This window comes from Cololabis saira, chromosome 9 (genome assembly GCF_033807715.1).
Source record: "Cololabis saira isolate AMF1-May2022 chromosome 9, fColSai1.1, whole genome shotgun sequence".
Taxonomy (NCBI): domain Eukaryota; kingdom Metazoa; phylum Chordata; class Actinopteri; order Beloniformes; family Belonidae; genus Cololabis; species Cololabis saira.
In genome coordinates this window covers 31619517-31636356 of record NC_084595.1, presented here as the reverse complement: position 1 = coordinate 31636356, position 16840 = coordinate 31619517, and the positions used below count along the sequence as shown (strand labels likewise).

Here is a 16840-nt window from a genome sequence, read left to right as displayed (position 1 = left end):
CACAATTTCTGAAATCCCAAATTTGAGCATTGAGATGTACTGCTCACACATATGTAAAGTGTCCATATAATAGAGCCATGTCAGCCAAATAAATACAGTTCACCAAAGTTATAGCTAACTCCAACTCAGAGTTGTCACAGATATGTTGTATGACAGATGGGTAGACAGCCAGAGGCTAGTCATTGTGGGGAACCAAAAGAAATGTGGGTGGGTGGCTCAGAATCTGTGAAGTTGATTTATGATTCACCAGAGTAGGCAGGGAGAGATCCCACAGAGCTGGTGGGACTTTCAACTCCAACTCAAGAGTAGCTCTGGCATTTTCTTTTCCACCTTAGAATTACATTTTTAACATTTCACCCCGTTGGCAAGTTGGTTCCTTTTTTTTCCTCTCTCTTTTTTACATCGAGAGGTCAAGTGACCTGGTTCTTCCAAACTCAAAAACACAATGTACTGTGATTGACTGTAATGCGTCCGTTCGTGCATGCGTGGGTGCGTGGTTGCTATTTGCTTTCTCTTGACAGAAAACATGAAGTATTCACAATTATTATGCCGTAAATCTCTTAAACTGAAGGCATTTTATTGGTACGTGAACCTGTAATTTGTGGTTTAATCATAGACCCTCAGTGCCTCAGAGCAAAGTAATAAGACATCACTCATGTTAGACAAGGTAAACTTTGTACTGCACTAGATAAAATGTGGGGAATCAAATTCTGTTATTTTGAAAATTAGGTCAAGTTAAATCAAATTAAATTAATGATATGATTACAGAGCTGGATCTGTGACACTTTTTTACCTCACTCGGAGAACACCCGTCCCTGTCAATGACTTTATGGTGGCTGTAAAGTGATACAGTTAGTGGTTTCACAATGACTATTACAAGCTGTAAAAGTCATTCCCAGTCTGTCATTAGGCTTTCATTAGATTTAAATGGCTTAACACCTACACCATTTGTGTGCATACATACAAAGTCTTCTTGAGGGATTCATTCTGTTTTCAGACACAAGGCATGTGCCCATAGTAAGGATCAAGTCAAGTTTAAGGTAATGGTGACACCCTGTCCAGCATCTGACATGCAGCCTCGACAGAGCATAAACTTTTCTCTGGGGTTCGGGCAAGTTTCTATAATAGTTTGGGTTAGAGATGCGGCTCGATCTTCAAGTTCTACAATGTTTCGTTTTTTTTTTGTCAAGAAAAAAACACTGCTTTGTATGTAAAAAATAATACAAATAAACTCTTGAAACAGAGCTATTTCTGTAACTCTTACCTCTCGCACACAACACACCCACATCTTCTAGTCCGCTCCCATGCACATTGTGTCCGCCGTTCCACAACGCACCCAGGCAGAAAGGATTGCTATGTAAATGCACCAGTGAATAGGAGTGAACAGACAGGTTTAAAGCAGATTATGTTAAACTGCTTGTTAGTTTAAAGACATACTGAAGTGAATGGATGAGGATTAGCTGATGTGCCGCTGTGCCACAGAGGTGTTTCCCTAAAATGGGCTTAATCCCCCCATCTGTTAGTCAGTTCACGTATCAAATGAAGGGGTAAATGCTTCCAAAAGTGAGCCAGGGAAGGGTGAGGTGGCATGGAAGGAATAGATAGAAATCCAAGAGCAGAGATTTTGGGTTGGAATACCAAATATCGTAAACCATAAGTCCAGTTAAACTTTTTGTTTTGTTTTGTCTCTAAATATAAACACAACTAAATAGAAGAAGTAACAGTTATTTTAAAAAAAGAAAGAAAAGTTCACAGTTCATAGCTAATCCATCCGGATTAGCTATTCCTACAGAATTTTTTCTATCCAGATTTTGTACTTACTGAAATGTGCGTCTTGATCCTACGACGATGGGAATTACTTTTCTCAGTCAAAAGCGTTACCGTGGCGACGATAGACGCCAAAAAGTGTGCCCCCCCCTTCATCTGATTGGTCCATATTTGATAGTTCCTACTTTCTGCCATAACTTTTGAATGGTTGACATAAAGACCCGTGGGTGGTGTCATCGGACTCGGTTTTGAGTCCTTGATCATAATTGGTGCAAATTCCATGTGCGAGGGCCCGTTCATCACTGCTTGCAGCTTTAATTTTCATTGTTTTGGCTTTCTGTAAACCTTTTTACATTACCATACGTAATTACAAGCATATACTGTATGTACTGTAAATTGCTTTGCAAAATCAGGGAAGTTTCAATTAAAATAAAATATAAAATTAGTTTAATACTGGTACATTTTCATATGTGAAGTACAACTCGTCACCATACATATTCTAATACACACTTTCTTTTATTAAGTAAAGGAACGTGGGTGGTTGTAAGTAACATTGTACAAACTAAATAAATGCATTTTCACCCTTAGTAACATCCTTATAGTGAAAGGGAATTTTGACAGTGAAAGCTCCTGGCATGTTGTTGTGTTGTGACAGCCTGCCAAAAATACGCCAGTGATCATGGAATAACCATTTGCCCCACACACTGCCTGTGTTGCATCATTGGAATGGGTATAAGGAGTTTGAATACAATTAAGCTAAGTGAGGACAAATGCATATTTTCCTAAAATTTAAATCTGTGTCCTGAAGTTAAAGGGAAAAAAGTGCTGTTTTAGTTTCTCTTATTTCTGCTCTCTGTTTGCCATCTCTCTTTCCTCACTTCTCTCCGAAAGGTCACAATACTTCATTTATCATCTTGAGAAGTCACTCCCTCAAACAACCACAGACAATTGTCATTCTTCCCAGATCTTTCCTTTTGGTTTTCTCGTCACCAGTCTTTTGTTTACTTCTGTCTTTCGTCTTTTGGTTTTACAGCTCATCCTTTGCTTTGCTGCTCTCAGCCATTCATCATACACCCAGCATGAGGGTGACCCTTGTGAAGAATAGTGAGTGTGTGTGGATGTCAGAGTGCATCAGCCTACAGCACTTTAAAGTCTCACAGGAAAACAATGAATATGGTTACCCATTCATTCAAAGCACTGTAGTGACTTATTAAAGACACAGAAATTAGGCTGTTTTGCATTAGCAGGGGTCCAGTGTAGTTTTATGGTGCGTTGGCTGTTGCCATGTGTTTCTGTTACCAGAACTGTAACAAGAATTTGAGGGAACTTCTACAAGGCTGAGACAAGTCCGTGCCTTGGCCTACATCCTTTAGCATGGCCTCACAAAGCTGCTGGGCGGAGCATGGCGATGACTTGATGCTGATTGGGTACGCTGTAGGCAGGAGGTGAGCTTCTCAGCCCTCTGAAGGTCCCCTTTAAATTGGATGTTTTTCTTCTCATTTATTGCCATCTCTGCTGTGTATGCAACGCTTCCATGTTGATCCTGCTGTTCCAATTTGTAATGCTTCATATTTTTCTCGTCTTTCTTTGTTGTCATCTTTTTCTTTTATCTTATATATAGTATGTAAAGAGTAAAAAAGGTGCATTACTGCCACTAAATGGTATGGAGTGTTAGTTTGCTATATCAGTAGACCCCACCGAGTTCAACACTGTAGCACAACAGCTAAAAGGACTGAAAAGGATGCTAGTTTTCTAGGTTTCATCCCAGACCTGACAAACTGAAATCTTGCCTATTGTAAGAGAGTATTTTTTTTATTTTGCCAGTAGATTGTATAGTGCGGCGATCTGGCAACGTGACGTATCCCAATCACTGTGTATTTATAAATGTCAAACTCTAACCATGTTTTTTTCCCTGTAACACTTGCTAAATGCAACTGATGAAGTTGAAATGCTTAATGAAACGTTGAATATTGGCCTGGGTTCTCTGTCATGACAATAAGTATATCTTCAAAGGAAAATTTTGGCATGTAAAGCCTTGAAAATATAGTAATTTTAGAAGTCTTGATCATGCCTAATGGTTTTAAATAAAGCATGAAAATACTTTGTATGTGAATTTGAACATTGGACATAAGCCTGTCACATTTTTGGACCCCAGGAAGTGGGCTATGTTGTTTTTACGCTGTACACCAACATTTACTAATTACACACCCTGAAGTGAAATTCTAAATCCCTACATATATATGTTAGAAATTTTCCTAAAAAAGCAGAAGGTATTCATTACGCACGCATGCACACACACACTCTCACTTTCAGCTGTTGGGGATATATATATTTTTTTAAAAGGCTTCCCGGTTAGACATGCTTGAAATGACATCTTGGCTCACTGGAGGAGGAGGGGAGTGGGAGATGGGTTGGAGGAAAGGAAAAACAAAGGTTGTTAATTTTCTTTATTTTGGCTGGGGGTGGGGGGGGTTGTGCTTTCTAAAAATGTAGAGTTGATGAATGATACCAAGCTAGGTCAGTGTTAGAGGTATAAAGACATTAAAGATGAGAAAATCACATTTTACCGAGACACTTTTGTTTTGGTCTTAAGAACACATGCTAAAAGGGTTTTAAGCATGAATTTTACTTACTGTATGTGGGAGAGGCTTCAGAGAGGAACAGATAAGGTAGCAGAAGAGAGATAGAGAGTGGGGATAAAGGTCTGTACTTATTCATAAAGTGCTTTTTTCTTTCCAATTTCTTTAATTAAGGAACAAGGGAGCCAGGTAGCCTTTTTTTGTCTTAAAAGAGCAATGTGAAAAATTTGTGTGGGAAAAAAAGAAGTGGACAAAACAAAGAACAGGGACAAATGAGCGAGATTAACGTGAAAACAAAACATGTTCTTAATCTATTACCATTAAAACTTTGCATTTAGTGCTGGGCAGAGGTGGACAGAGTACTCGACCCCAGTACTTGAGTAAGAGTACAAATACTACTGGTCAAAATTTACTCCGTTACAAGTAAAAGTAGCTCAGTCAAAATATTACTCGAGTAAGAGTAGAAAAGTACTTGCTTTTAAAGATACTTAAGTATCCAAAAGTAAATGCTTTTAAATTTACTTTAAGTAAAAGTAAGAGTAAGAGTAAGAGTAAATTTCTTATTTTCCACATCAGTAAATTACTATATTTTTTTCTAAATTAATTTAAGGATCTTTTAACTCTTGTTTCTGAGAATTAACTCTTTGAAACCAGCTGCACTGATGTGCTGCTTTTAGAACCACAATGTTATATAAAACCTGCAGAAACACCAAAAACAAATCAAAAGAATGGGATCATAAGAGGACAGCACATGATGCAGTTTATTAACAATCATGAACTGAAACCAAATGAACCTGCACCATCCAACTAAGTCTGGATCGTCCTCAGGGGGAGGCTTTTCCGCTTTACGTACATCCCAGTGGAGAGCGTGCACTGTGATAGGTCTCCTCCTTTGACAAAAACAGCTTGTGTCCAATAGGATTTTAGGGAAGAAGAAAAAAGAGCAGACCTGAAAGTAACGAGTACTTTTCAGCCTTCCCAGAAATTTACTCGAGTAAAAGTAAAAATATTTGTCTTGGAAATGTATTCAAGTAAGAGTAATAAGTACCAAAGAAATCTAATACTCAAGTAAAGTACAAATCCTCTGGATATGTACTTAAGTACAGTACTCAAGTAAATTTACTCCGTTACTGTCCACCACTGGTGCTGGGAGACATAGTTGCTCCTTTAGTGCTGCTTCTGACCTGTGATGCTTTTTTCTTTGGTTTTAGAATTTAAAAAAAAAGTGTTCTCAGCACATACATGCACAGAGCAGCAAATGCCTTGAAGGCAAGAGGATAGCTCTGGAAAGGAAATGGTCTATTAGTGTGTCTCAACCCATTTATTTATTAGTGTAAAAGCTCCAGGCCTGGGTGACGTAATCTCCAACAGCTCCTTTAAAGTGCTGAACTGTTCAGGTGGCTGGACAGCCCACCACTGTGAAAAGAATTGCTTTCACTGTGTTTTTCATTTCAAATGTAGGTGAATTGCCAAAATAATGTTCGTGAATGTTTCAAAACAAAGCCTTTTTACATTTAATCAAGAGAGAAAAATACTTTATTATAAAAAAAATACTTTAGTAAGATCTGCTATTAGACTCCAGATCCAGTCAAACACTTGTTCACTCAGGAAGATTGCCGAATGATGGAAATGACTCAGAAGTGTCCAACGGTTAAAAAAAAAAAAAAAAAAAATATATATATATATATATATATATATATATATATAAATAATATAAAAACGTGCGTCCAAACATAGTGTGAATAAATGGTGGGGAGAGCTTCAACTCCTGCAGTGATGCAACCACGTCCCAGGGGAGGCGGAGGACGCTGAGTCTGCATGGACCGTGTTCTGCTCCTCCATCGTGGAGGCAGCAGGCCAAAGCTCTGGCCTCAAGGTTGTCGGTGCTTGTCGTGGCGATAATCCCTGAATGTGGCTGGTGGACACCAGTGGTTAGTAATGCTGTCAAGCTGAAGGAGTCCTATAATGCCTTTTTGGTCTGTGGGACTGTGTGTGTGTTTGTGTATATATTTAAATATGAATATTAAATCTAAATGTCCAATCTAGATATTAAATGTAAACGTTCCAGGTAAAACTAAATATTAAGCTAATATGCTAATTCAGTCTGCCGGTAGCTAGAAGTACCGAAATAAAAGCTCAGCTTTTGGTGTTTCTTCTATCGTTATGTGTGGCTGTTGGTATCTAGCAAAAGTGTAGTGTTCCGGGTTTGATTCCCAGTGTCCTTTGCAACGCCGGTTGTACAAGTAAAAGTTTATTTAGGTATTAGTCATTTTATTTAATGTGGGCTGTGATTGTTCATTACACTGGATTTCTGTTCATGTTTTCTGTGTTCATTTGTGCATTATGTTTGTGTTACCATGAGTATGCGCGTTAATGATAACTCCTTCACATTTGTCATAAATGAATATGGATGAATCAAAGACGATGTGTGTTGTGGAAAAACCCATTAAAAGCTCTTCAATGAGTTCTTTCCAACTAGGTGAATAACTGGACTGAAACTGAGTGTCTAAGTTACCAAGAATAAGTCCTGAGAAATGATCCAGATTTCAGAAGATTGAATCAAACAATTGCATGCAAAAGGGTCAGAACATACATGAGGTGTCTCGATGCAGAATGACAACGTAACAAAGAAAGCAAAGCAGACACAAAGGATGATTCATTCTTACATCTCGAGTTGACAAAAACATCTTTAAGGTCAGTGTTAATCTTTTTTGAGAAGTGTCCCAGTCTGTACATCTGGCTGTTATTTTGCTGCTCTCAGCAGCTTGGGTTTAATCAAGTAGCCAAGGCTGAATTTTGTATCACAATGTGTATGAAAGGTCATGTTGTTTTATAACAAGGTTAAGGAAGACGGTACCTAGCAAAACAAACTTTAAGAAGTCTTTTTATTTATTATTGTATTTTCTACTATTCAACCATAGCCAGGTTTTCAAGCCCCCACGTAGACAGGAGGTTATTACCTTTTGCTCAAAATCATAGCATGGCGTACATATTAATTTCAATTTAGACAATTTAGTGTTTTTATGTGTCAGATTGAACAATTGATAACCACAACATATTTTCAGATTTAACGTTGGTCATTCCTATTTATAACTTCACCACAGGAACTCCTGGCGAGGCCTGACACAGCAGCGTTATCCACTGCTCACGCTGCTCTTACAGCATTAAATAAACCATCACATTTAAACTTCACGGGCCACTAGTGTTTTCACAATATGGACTGCTCTAAGTTGTCTCCGACATGATGCCGACTGTAGCGCCGTGACTTAGTTTCATTGTTGTTAACGTGTGACAAGAGACTGTGAGAACTCATTTCCGTGAATGAAGTTGATACTAATATTTTTGACATAAAAACTCAAGAAACAAATAAAAATGAAATACTATTTACAGCTCATACCTTGTTGGTAGAATTCATGACCAAAATGAAGTGGGGAGATTTATGTATAAACACTCAGAGGTACAGAAACACACTGATCCCACTCCTTGTTTTTAATATCCTCCCTCACCCTCCAACTATTTTCTGTACCCCATCTTGCCCCTGTCTGCTCCCTGCCCCCGTTTTCTTTCCATCCAAGTGGTCCCTCCCTATACGTGTGTGCATGTGTGTGTGTGAGTGGGTCAGCCCTCCCTACTAGGCAGTTGAAGTAAACTCCCCCTTTTTGCCTCTCTCCCTTTTTTCTCCCTCTCTCAGCTGGCCTCGCTGCTACTGTCAGACCGGGTTGGAAGACAATCAACTCCAACTGCTGCTGCTGCTGGTATGTTTTGTGTGGTGTGGACTTTCTCACATTGTGGCGGACCCACACACACGCACACTCTGGGGCTTGCATGCCTGATACTCCCCCCACCTCCTACTTCTCATTCCCTCTCTGGCACATACACACACACGCTCAGAAGGAGAGGCGGTGTGTGTGAGTGACGAATCTCGTCGCGTGGAGAGCGCTGAAGAGAGGAGCATTGAGGAGAAGAGACGAGACGAACGGCAGACTCTTACCATGCCAGGGAAGGAGGAACGGCTCAAGTGCTGCCCCTCTCCCTGTCTCTGGAGCCGGAGTGCTCTGCTTTTGCTTGGACTGTTGTATCTGCATGCACAAGCACACGGTGAGTTACCACAAACTTTCTCTGCTAACTACTGCCCTCACCTTCTTGTTTTTGTTTTGGCTTCACTATGCTCTGAAACGGCTCCGCTGCATCTCATTAGATGCACTCGCTCACTCTGTAAGACATTTGTTTATTGAAGTTTTTGATCAGATTTGGTGAAACTGAACTCCTGGACCGATGCATCTGAAATCTGCGCTCTGCTATGTTTTATCTGTGTTCTCCAACCAACCTGGGATGATGGAAAACTGCAAGCATTGGCTCCAAAGTCCTGCAGCTTATGCAGACAGGATCATATTGTTGCTTTGATATAAGATCTCTATTACATTACTGACTTTATTAAGAAGTTTGAAACCCTTGTTCTTCTGCAGTTAACAAGTACAACTATTTAAACCAAGATAAAACATTTTAAATCCTTAATTGAAGAACTGATTCTAGGCTGGAGTTGAACTATCTGAGGATCCAAACCTCCAGCTCCATATGCTTGAACATCCATCTGTGCATCTTTTCACACAGCATAAAAGGAAATGATGGTGGTCAAACAGAGATACATCAACATAGAGTGACAGTTGTTGCCGTTAACTGCATCAGCCGCTTTGCCTGTGACCATGTTTGGTAACGTCATTTGTGAGGTGTTGGGTAGAGAATGTGCCAGATTTAATAGTCTGTTATGTTTAATGCCACGATATGTGCAAGAAAAGTTTGGTTTTCTGTTTCCGTTCATTGACCTGCTTTTTGTCCGTCAAAAAGCGTTGAAATGATTTATTGATATTGTTAATGTTAAGTTGAATTAAAATACATGCTTTGACAGTGTATCTCAATAGTGATGGTGTGTATGCATGTTTTCCCCCTCTCTTTATTGTCAGTCTATTTAAAGTTATTGGGGAGTATTTGGGCTGGGAACCCTGAGGTGAAGCCAGCAGTGGCTGCCACTTTAGTCTCTTACGGCCTGAGGTCGCCGAGCCAGTGTGTCATCCCTCTGTGTCATCAGTCTTTCCTGTCATTGTCAGTGGTTGGTTTTCTTATGGAGCCCCCCCCCCCCCCCCGTGTTTTACTCTTTTCATTTGCAGATGCTATTTTTTCAGCTGTAACTAACTCGTGGAACAAACAGCAGTTGCTTAGAATGCCATGGAGATTTGAGCATTTGCACTGTACACTTAAGTACACTTGGACACAACTGTACAAAGTGCTCAAATGTTTTGGATTCATGTTAACACTGACTGTTCTGTCCAAGAAGCCACAGAGCAGCTGCCAAGGAGTAAGACATGTGTTGAATCTGACATGAAGTTGGACCTCTACCAAGATTACTCGTGTGGTGTTTCTAGCAAGTCCTTCATGCTGTTATTTTTTCAACCCATTATATCTCAAGGTTTTGTTTGAAAAATGCTTGCTAAATGCTGAGGATTGTCTGGAAAACTCACAACATTCCATTAAAATGTTGTTTTTTTCTCTCGACATTGGAAAAAACTAGGAGTTTGAATTAGAAATGCATGTAAATGTTAAACCTGCAGCTTTTTCACTGGGTTAAGGACTTCAACCGCAATATTACCTCAATTAAGATACAAATAAATGAATCATTGAAGTTTCTCTAGGCTTGAAAGGAAGGTAAAGCACACAGGTCATAAAGCTAATACACATATTACATCAGGTCATAATGAGTGAGCGCTGACTATACATACATTTTGTCCTAGCAACGGGTTCTACTTTGATCTAATAGTGAATATATGTTTTTTGCTTAATAAGTCAGTATCAGAGCAGTATAGATAAAGCAGTCAGAGTGAGATTTTTTTTTTACTGCAATCAAATCTCTGTGCTTCACTTTTGCTTTCTCTATTTTTCTCTTTATTCCTTTATTCCATCTCTCCTCCCCCTGACTGTGAGGACAGAGTAGAAGCGTGCACTTGTTCAGTGCCTGTTTGTTGGTGCTGTTGCCACAGGTGAACTGCAGTCATTGTAGGTTCATGTTGTGTCTGCAAGAATGGCACGGTTTGCCCTTTAGCATCTCTGTCATTGTCTCCGCTGCAATCAAATAAAGAACATTGTTTTCATCGCTCTACAAAGAGGGAGGAGAGCATAGGGAATTCACACACTTTATAAATCACACACACATGCGCATCTTCTGTGACCTTCCAGGCCGCGGTCCTCAGTTTGAGTTCTGGGAAGTGAAGAAGGATCGTGATAGCTTACATTTCATTGTCCTTGGTGGGAGTATATCAGCTATATCAGCTTTCACAGTCAAAGCTCTGCCACTTGTTTTGCTTTTGTGCCTGGATATCAGCAATGCTCTCGCACTCTGCAGAAATGAAAATAAGTCCAAACCAGTCACACGTGCTCACACCTGGTGTCAGTCCGGCTACAGAGAACTCTTAAAAATGCACCTGCAAGCAAAGTTTTTTGTTTCAAAAAGTTGTCAGCAGTGCTGAAAGGGGCATCCATATGTATGTTGCAACAAACCTGATTACTTCAAGTTTCTTTGAGCTGATGTTTAGTTTGAACAGATCTCTCAATGTTTAATGCCTTTGTGGTCTTTTTCTCCCCCTTAAAATGAGACACACTGCAAATTTTGTAATATGTACCAACAAAACCATTGTCTCATCATCTCAAAAGAATTTAGTTTTGTGTTATTAGATATGGCGTGAAGATTTGTAGGTTACTTATTTCTCAGGAAGTCATTGACAAAACTGTTGTGTATTTAAAGAGCTGACATCCAACATGTCTGTTTAAAAGCTGCTGTTAAAAAAAGGGTACCCCGATGCTTGAGAGCTGACTCACCATACCAAACTGTTTAGTTGTCCTTTCTGCTAGTCGGTCTCCAAGCTCTCCAGCACAATGTGTCCTGTTAATTTGCTGGAAAGTGATACTTTATTAGAACCGCGGATTGTGTGATGTAATTTTGATGAGCAAGCCTGTTTAGGGGAATGTGTTGAACGTGTCCTGAAGTAAACATGCACCTCAAATGCAGACTTTTGTTTTCTCCGAGTCATCTGAAACATTTTCCTTTGACGCCACATGCAGTGCTCTGTCACTGGGCGAGGTTAACAAGCCAGGAGTCGTAAGGCTAATGTGGTGGAAAGAGTTGAGTATTTAAAGAGAAGGTGACAAAGCAGTGACATGGAAATGAGTGCGTGATGTGGCGTGCTTGACATTGGCTCTTGAGGTCAATGAAAACATGGGAGAAATAGTCATCTTGAAATGACCTCTAAAAGGTGTGCTATGGGGAAGTGTGGAAAGTTTGGAATAGAAAGGTATTACATCCTGTAATGGATACAGATCCAGTAACTTATATCCCAGTCAGATTACCGGTCTGGCGCTGACTTCTTAAGACACAGCTGGAGCAGTGGAAGTGGTGTGCCCGTGTGTGTGTGTGTGCATGTGTGTGTATATTTTACGCAGAAAACAGGGAAGGTTTTTGAGTACAAATAAGTAGAAGCATTGTTATGTAAGTTTTGAGCTAAACATTGCAACCTCTTAACTGAATGATTACAGAAATGCACATAAATATTCTTAAAATTAGTTGTTGGGTTCACTTCTGCAGCAAAAGTCTTTTTTTTTTAGTCTATACAGTAGTTGCATTGTATTGGCCTTTCACATTTGCAAGACCTAGCAGAAAGGCATTTAGATACACGAGGTACAATGATGTTGGCAAGGATTGCTGCTGTTAGACAAAATCATGATTGTGTAAGCTACAACATGATATCACACAATAAAGCGATGGACAGAAAACAGGTGGGGCAGAGCAGAGCAAAGCTGGTAGTCACGGCCACCACGCACAGGGACTAGAAGGGCTTAGGGTTTTCCATTCATCCCGTCTGTAATACCCTGTTCTCAACCCGCTCCCTTTTTTAGGCAGGGTTGGAAAACCGGAACAAGCAGGAGAGAAAGATTTGACATGGAATTCTTATGAAATGTATTAACACCCCAAACTGCAAGTTAGATGCTACCAACCAATTTGGAAATTGGCTGACTCAGTCTGGTGGAAAAAGACCATGACGGTGTCCACTTTATTCTTTGTGTCTTGTGTGTTTTCTTCAGCCTCATGTTAGGTGACAGGATATCATACAGTACAGTACAGTACAGTACCTCCAAATATCATTTAGCTTTCAGGAAAAACCAAACTTCAGACCTCCAGATCATCAAAACCACCAGAAGAAGTTGAAGTGTTTGGAATGGGCTTAGCAGAGCTTAAAAGATCTACATTTGAAAAGCTGTTGGGTAACCTGAAAATGGCAGCGCAGAAGAGATTTGTGCACATAGACAGAATTTACCAATGTAGATCACTATGGAAAAAGACTGGGGAAGTGAGCTGAGCTAATACACTCAAGTACATAGCGGCATACACATTTTTTGATCTTTACAAGTTCAAAGGATCTTTGACCATTTTTAAGTCTCCAGCCGTCCCTATAGGCAAGGAGGTTAGGTAACTTTTCTTGGTCCCACTCTTGTTATTTCTTCCTTCCATAATTACTTTCATGAATCTCTTAAGGCGCTTCCAATAGATGGAGTTCCAGATAGATTTTTTAGGGGCCAGATCAATGGCGGGTGTCTCCATTACCAAGAACAGCCCTACAAAATTGGCTTTCAAGAACCTTTATGGAGTGAAACAAGTCCTGGTATTCAAAAACAGTTCTCAGGTTGGCCAACAGGAGCCTGCTGGTGGGGGCTCTCTGCTCAGGATTTCTAAATTAAGCTCTTCCCTCTAACGTGAATATAAATCATGTGACCACAACTTATTTGAACCATTCGGACCAAATACATTTTGCTATGAGTGCATTTGATGAATTTGGATATTACAAGAAAAAAACCATAGATGGACCAGCAAATCCATTCAGGCCTTGTTGGTGTATTACGCCAATGTAGTGGTCCGGCGGGGTGTTTTCTTTAAATCTCAATCGCTATGACCACGGCGTATGTTACAAAAACAAACAAAAATGCAAGTGCAACCCATTGTTCACCCATTCCTTCTTCTCTTTCTTCTTCTTTTGCTGCTTTCTTCTTTTTCATCTCCATGTGTGCTGTTGGCCATTTGCAAACAGCAACAAATGAGCATTACTTCCACCTTGGGGTCAGCTTTGTTACTTTGTTCAGGTGAAGGTTGTTGCGTGGCGCTACAGTGTAATGGAGACATGCCGGCTGAAGGGGCTGAGAAGACAGTGGTGTTCTGTTAGAGGTTCCTGTCTGGTGGGTTTACCCTGAACCCCTGCTAGTGCAAACACACCTACAGTTGCATCTGTCATGTCATCTGCAGCTCTGTGAACCCGTTTCACTGTTGTTGATGTGTGAAATAGTGCCATGAAGCAGAGGAGTTCAAGACAGGGTTATTCTCCTGGTCTCATGTTCATAACATCATCAATATCATAATTGTAAATATTCATTGGAAGTGCTTTTGTGTTTATCTACATGTTATCTGAAATTATAGAGACATTTTTTTATTTTCTTTTTCTTTTTCTTTTTGGCATTATCACTGTCAGATTCACTGCTTTAGTGACTGAAAAGAGAAATAGAAAAATACATTCATCCCTTAAGGTCATTTATGGATGCTCATTTTAAGTTAACAGCTTTTCAATAGAGGTAATCTATGATATGTACATAATAGGTGTCCAGATGGTAGTGGATGTTGAGTGTGTGTGCATATTTGTGTGCAGGGGTGTAACGAAGCAACATGTTTAGCCATTGAGATAGTACAGAGATGGCCTGGAGCAACCGACGGGTGATATGTGTTTTAGTAAATGGGAGTCTAATCAGGCACAGGCGACAGTGGGACGCATACGACTGTAAACATACACACATTATCACAACTAAACTTTCACACACGAATACACACAAATGTCAACGTTCCTCTCATTACACAATACACACATAAATAGGAAATACATTAATATATTTTCACCGCATACACCTGCAGACGTTCAAACATACACTGCACACTCATACAGATTGTAAATAGAAGGAAAGTGACTGTTTAAGTGAGGAGAGAGGACTGAAACACCACAGAGCAGAACTTTTTTGAAATAAACTAGTGGGTGTAATTTTAGCACCATAACATCTCCTTCTGCATACACACATAAAATCTATGCACACACCCCCACTCTCTCCCCACAAATACACTGTAAAGTCTGCTTTGTACTTCCAATTTTTAGCATTGGAGGATGTAGTCTATATGCAGAATCTACCTCGTAGTTGGTGTTTATAGGTATTTTTTGTTATTGTGTGTAACTGTGTAATAACACAACTAATGATGGTGGTGTGGATTATTTTCAGTTTGCAATGCAAAGCATCCTAACGTTTACTTCCTTTATAGAGCAGCTGAGCAAATAGAGCATTTCTTACATGAGTTAGAGCTGATGGAGCAACTGTATCTTTTTCCTGACATTACAGCCACCTGTCTTCCAATCCAACTTAAAAATGATGAAGTTGTAGTCGGAAATATAAAGAAGGGATTTCAATGCTGCTAAGAAAACCAGTCTCACTTGTTGTGGTCCCCATCAGACAACCGTGTATAGACAGTTTGGAGAGGTGCAAGTCAAATGGTGCACTAGGAGCACTTTATAGTGATTTCACCTTGTCTTGTTTCCTACTCTTCCATCCATGCACCTTAGTAAGACAATTTCTAAATTTCTTGCCAATGAATTCTATTTCTAACTTGGGATTCTCAGCTTGACATTTAAGTTATCTGGACACAGCTTTGATTTGATAACTGAAGAAGAGGTTTTGTCCTAGATATTTTATTTTCAGTCTGCTCGCTGAGTAAATAAGTTGATTGCAGGGGTCTTTACTCTCACACTCAATATTAGGCTTTATCTGCTCTACCCACCACTTTCTTGATTTTTTTTTTTTTTTGCCCCAAGCATTCCTTTTTTTCATGCCCCTCACTTTAGGAACTGGAAGTGAATGTTTTTTGCTTTTTTTGGTGCATGTTCATAGGAGTTCCTAGTTACACTTCAGTTTATAAAAACATACATTTGGATGTTTCAACTGTACTTTGGCTCAACTCCTGTGATACTTTTAAACCAAGCAGTGAGGCTAGGAATTCATAACATCTAAATGAGATTAGATGGATACAGTTAACATATGTTCTGAATTTACATGCATCGTAATGCTGGCAATGAATGTAGCTCTGGACATATAGAGCTTAAATCAGTGACTCAAACTAGCTATAGCATTGATACCAATGACTAATACTAACAATTGGTACCAATGACAGAAAATGTTTGATCAAATGATCAAAACCTTTTGACCGAATATTCTGGAATATTGTTTTCCATTGTACATTTTACTGACTGCAGATAAAGTGATGTTTTGTGAAACTTTGAAACTTTCATGTGATAATAAAAATCATGGAAAGATGGGGGCATTGAAAATGTTTAAATATGATTACAATTTATCTTAAATGTAATATTATAGTGACGTATTATACCGGTTGACTCCGAACACGATACAAGGTACAAAAAGTTGATTGACTGTTTTATGAGGTATTATCAATGAAAATACAATAAAGTACTTATATTTAATTAAATCAAATCTTGGATGGATAAAGCCACATTTTTTAATGGGATTTAAAAAAAACATCTAAAATACATCGACTTTGGTAGCCTGAATAGTGAGCAGGTAATGAGCTTCATATTTACTTGTTGTCTCAAAGTTGATTTCTGCCCCAAAAAAGGATCCTCACGATGCTGTTCTCATTTACAAAAGTGTGTGTGTGTGTGTGTGTGTGTGTGCGTGTGTGTGTGTGTGTGTGTCTGGGTGGAATTCTAAACTCGAGTTGTGATATTCGCCATGGCCAACTATCAATCTGGCAAGTGTGAGCCCATTGTTTATCAGTTTATGGGCATGGTTTTTGCATACCACCGCGATGGAACAAGTCACATGTTGATATCATGGGATATCCAATATGATAAATATAGCTGCCAAACGTGTACGAATGAGAGGGTGTGTATATTATAACCCAAGGTACTTATTTACTGTTTGTTTCTGGGATATTTAACCATCATGATGGTTAAGCCACACAAAGAAATCAGTGGCTACAACTGAAAGAGCAGATGTTTAGACAAATCAGTAATGTGGATCTGATATTTAAATTGTGGTTAACACTGCTTGACAATAAAAAGAAGAAAGTAGATTTCACACTTTAGGACATAAAAACATTTACATTTTTTAAAATTGAGGTACATGCCACCATCACTGCTTAATAAAATATGCCATTATTTGTTCCACGAAAACAAAGACATTAAAGGAAAAACAGTTTTGAGAAACATTCAGCATTAGTAATCTAAAGTCACCATTTTCGGTATGACTCTCTCACCACATTGATGAAAAATTCGGAACTTTTAAAATGTTACTTCAATTATTTGAGCTTTGTCGATATTCGTTAATGCACAATTCCCCTAAAGATCACTACA

At 39.2% G+C, this 16840-nt stretch overlaps 1 protein-coding gene across 1 annotated transcript in view; it reads left to right on the top strand.

Moving 5' to 3' along the window:
• Positions 1-16840, top strand: part of bmpr1ba (bone morphogenetic protein receptor, type IBa) — a 74225-nt gene that overhangs the window by 44379 nt on the left and 13006 nt on the right. Inside the window, exon 3 of the mRNA XM_061729253.1 lies at positions 8038-8444. Within this exon, the coding sequence (XP_061585237.1) occupies positions 8339-8444 (106 nt within the window). The 5' untranslated portion in view covers positions 8038-8338. The remainder of the gene's footprint in view (positions 1-8037; positions 8445-16840) is intronic.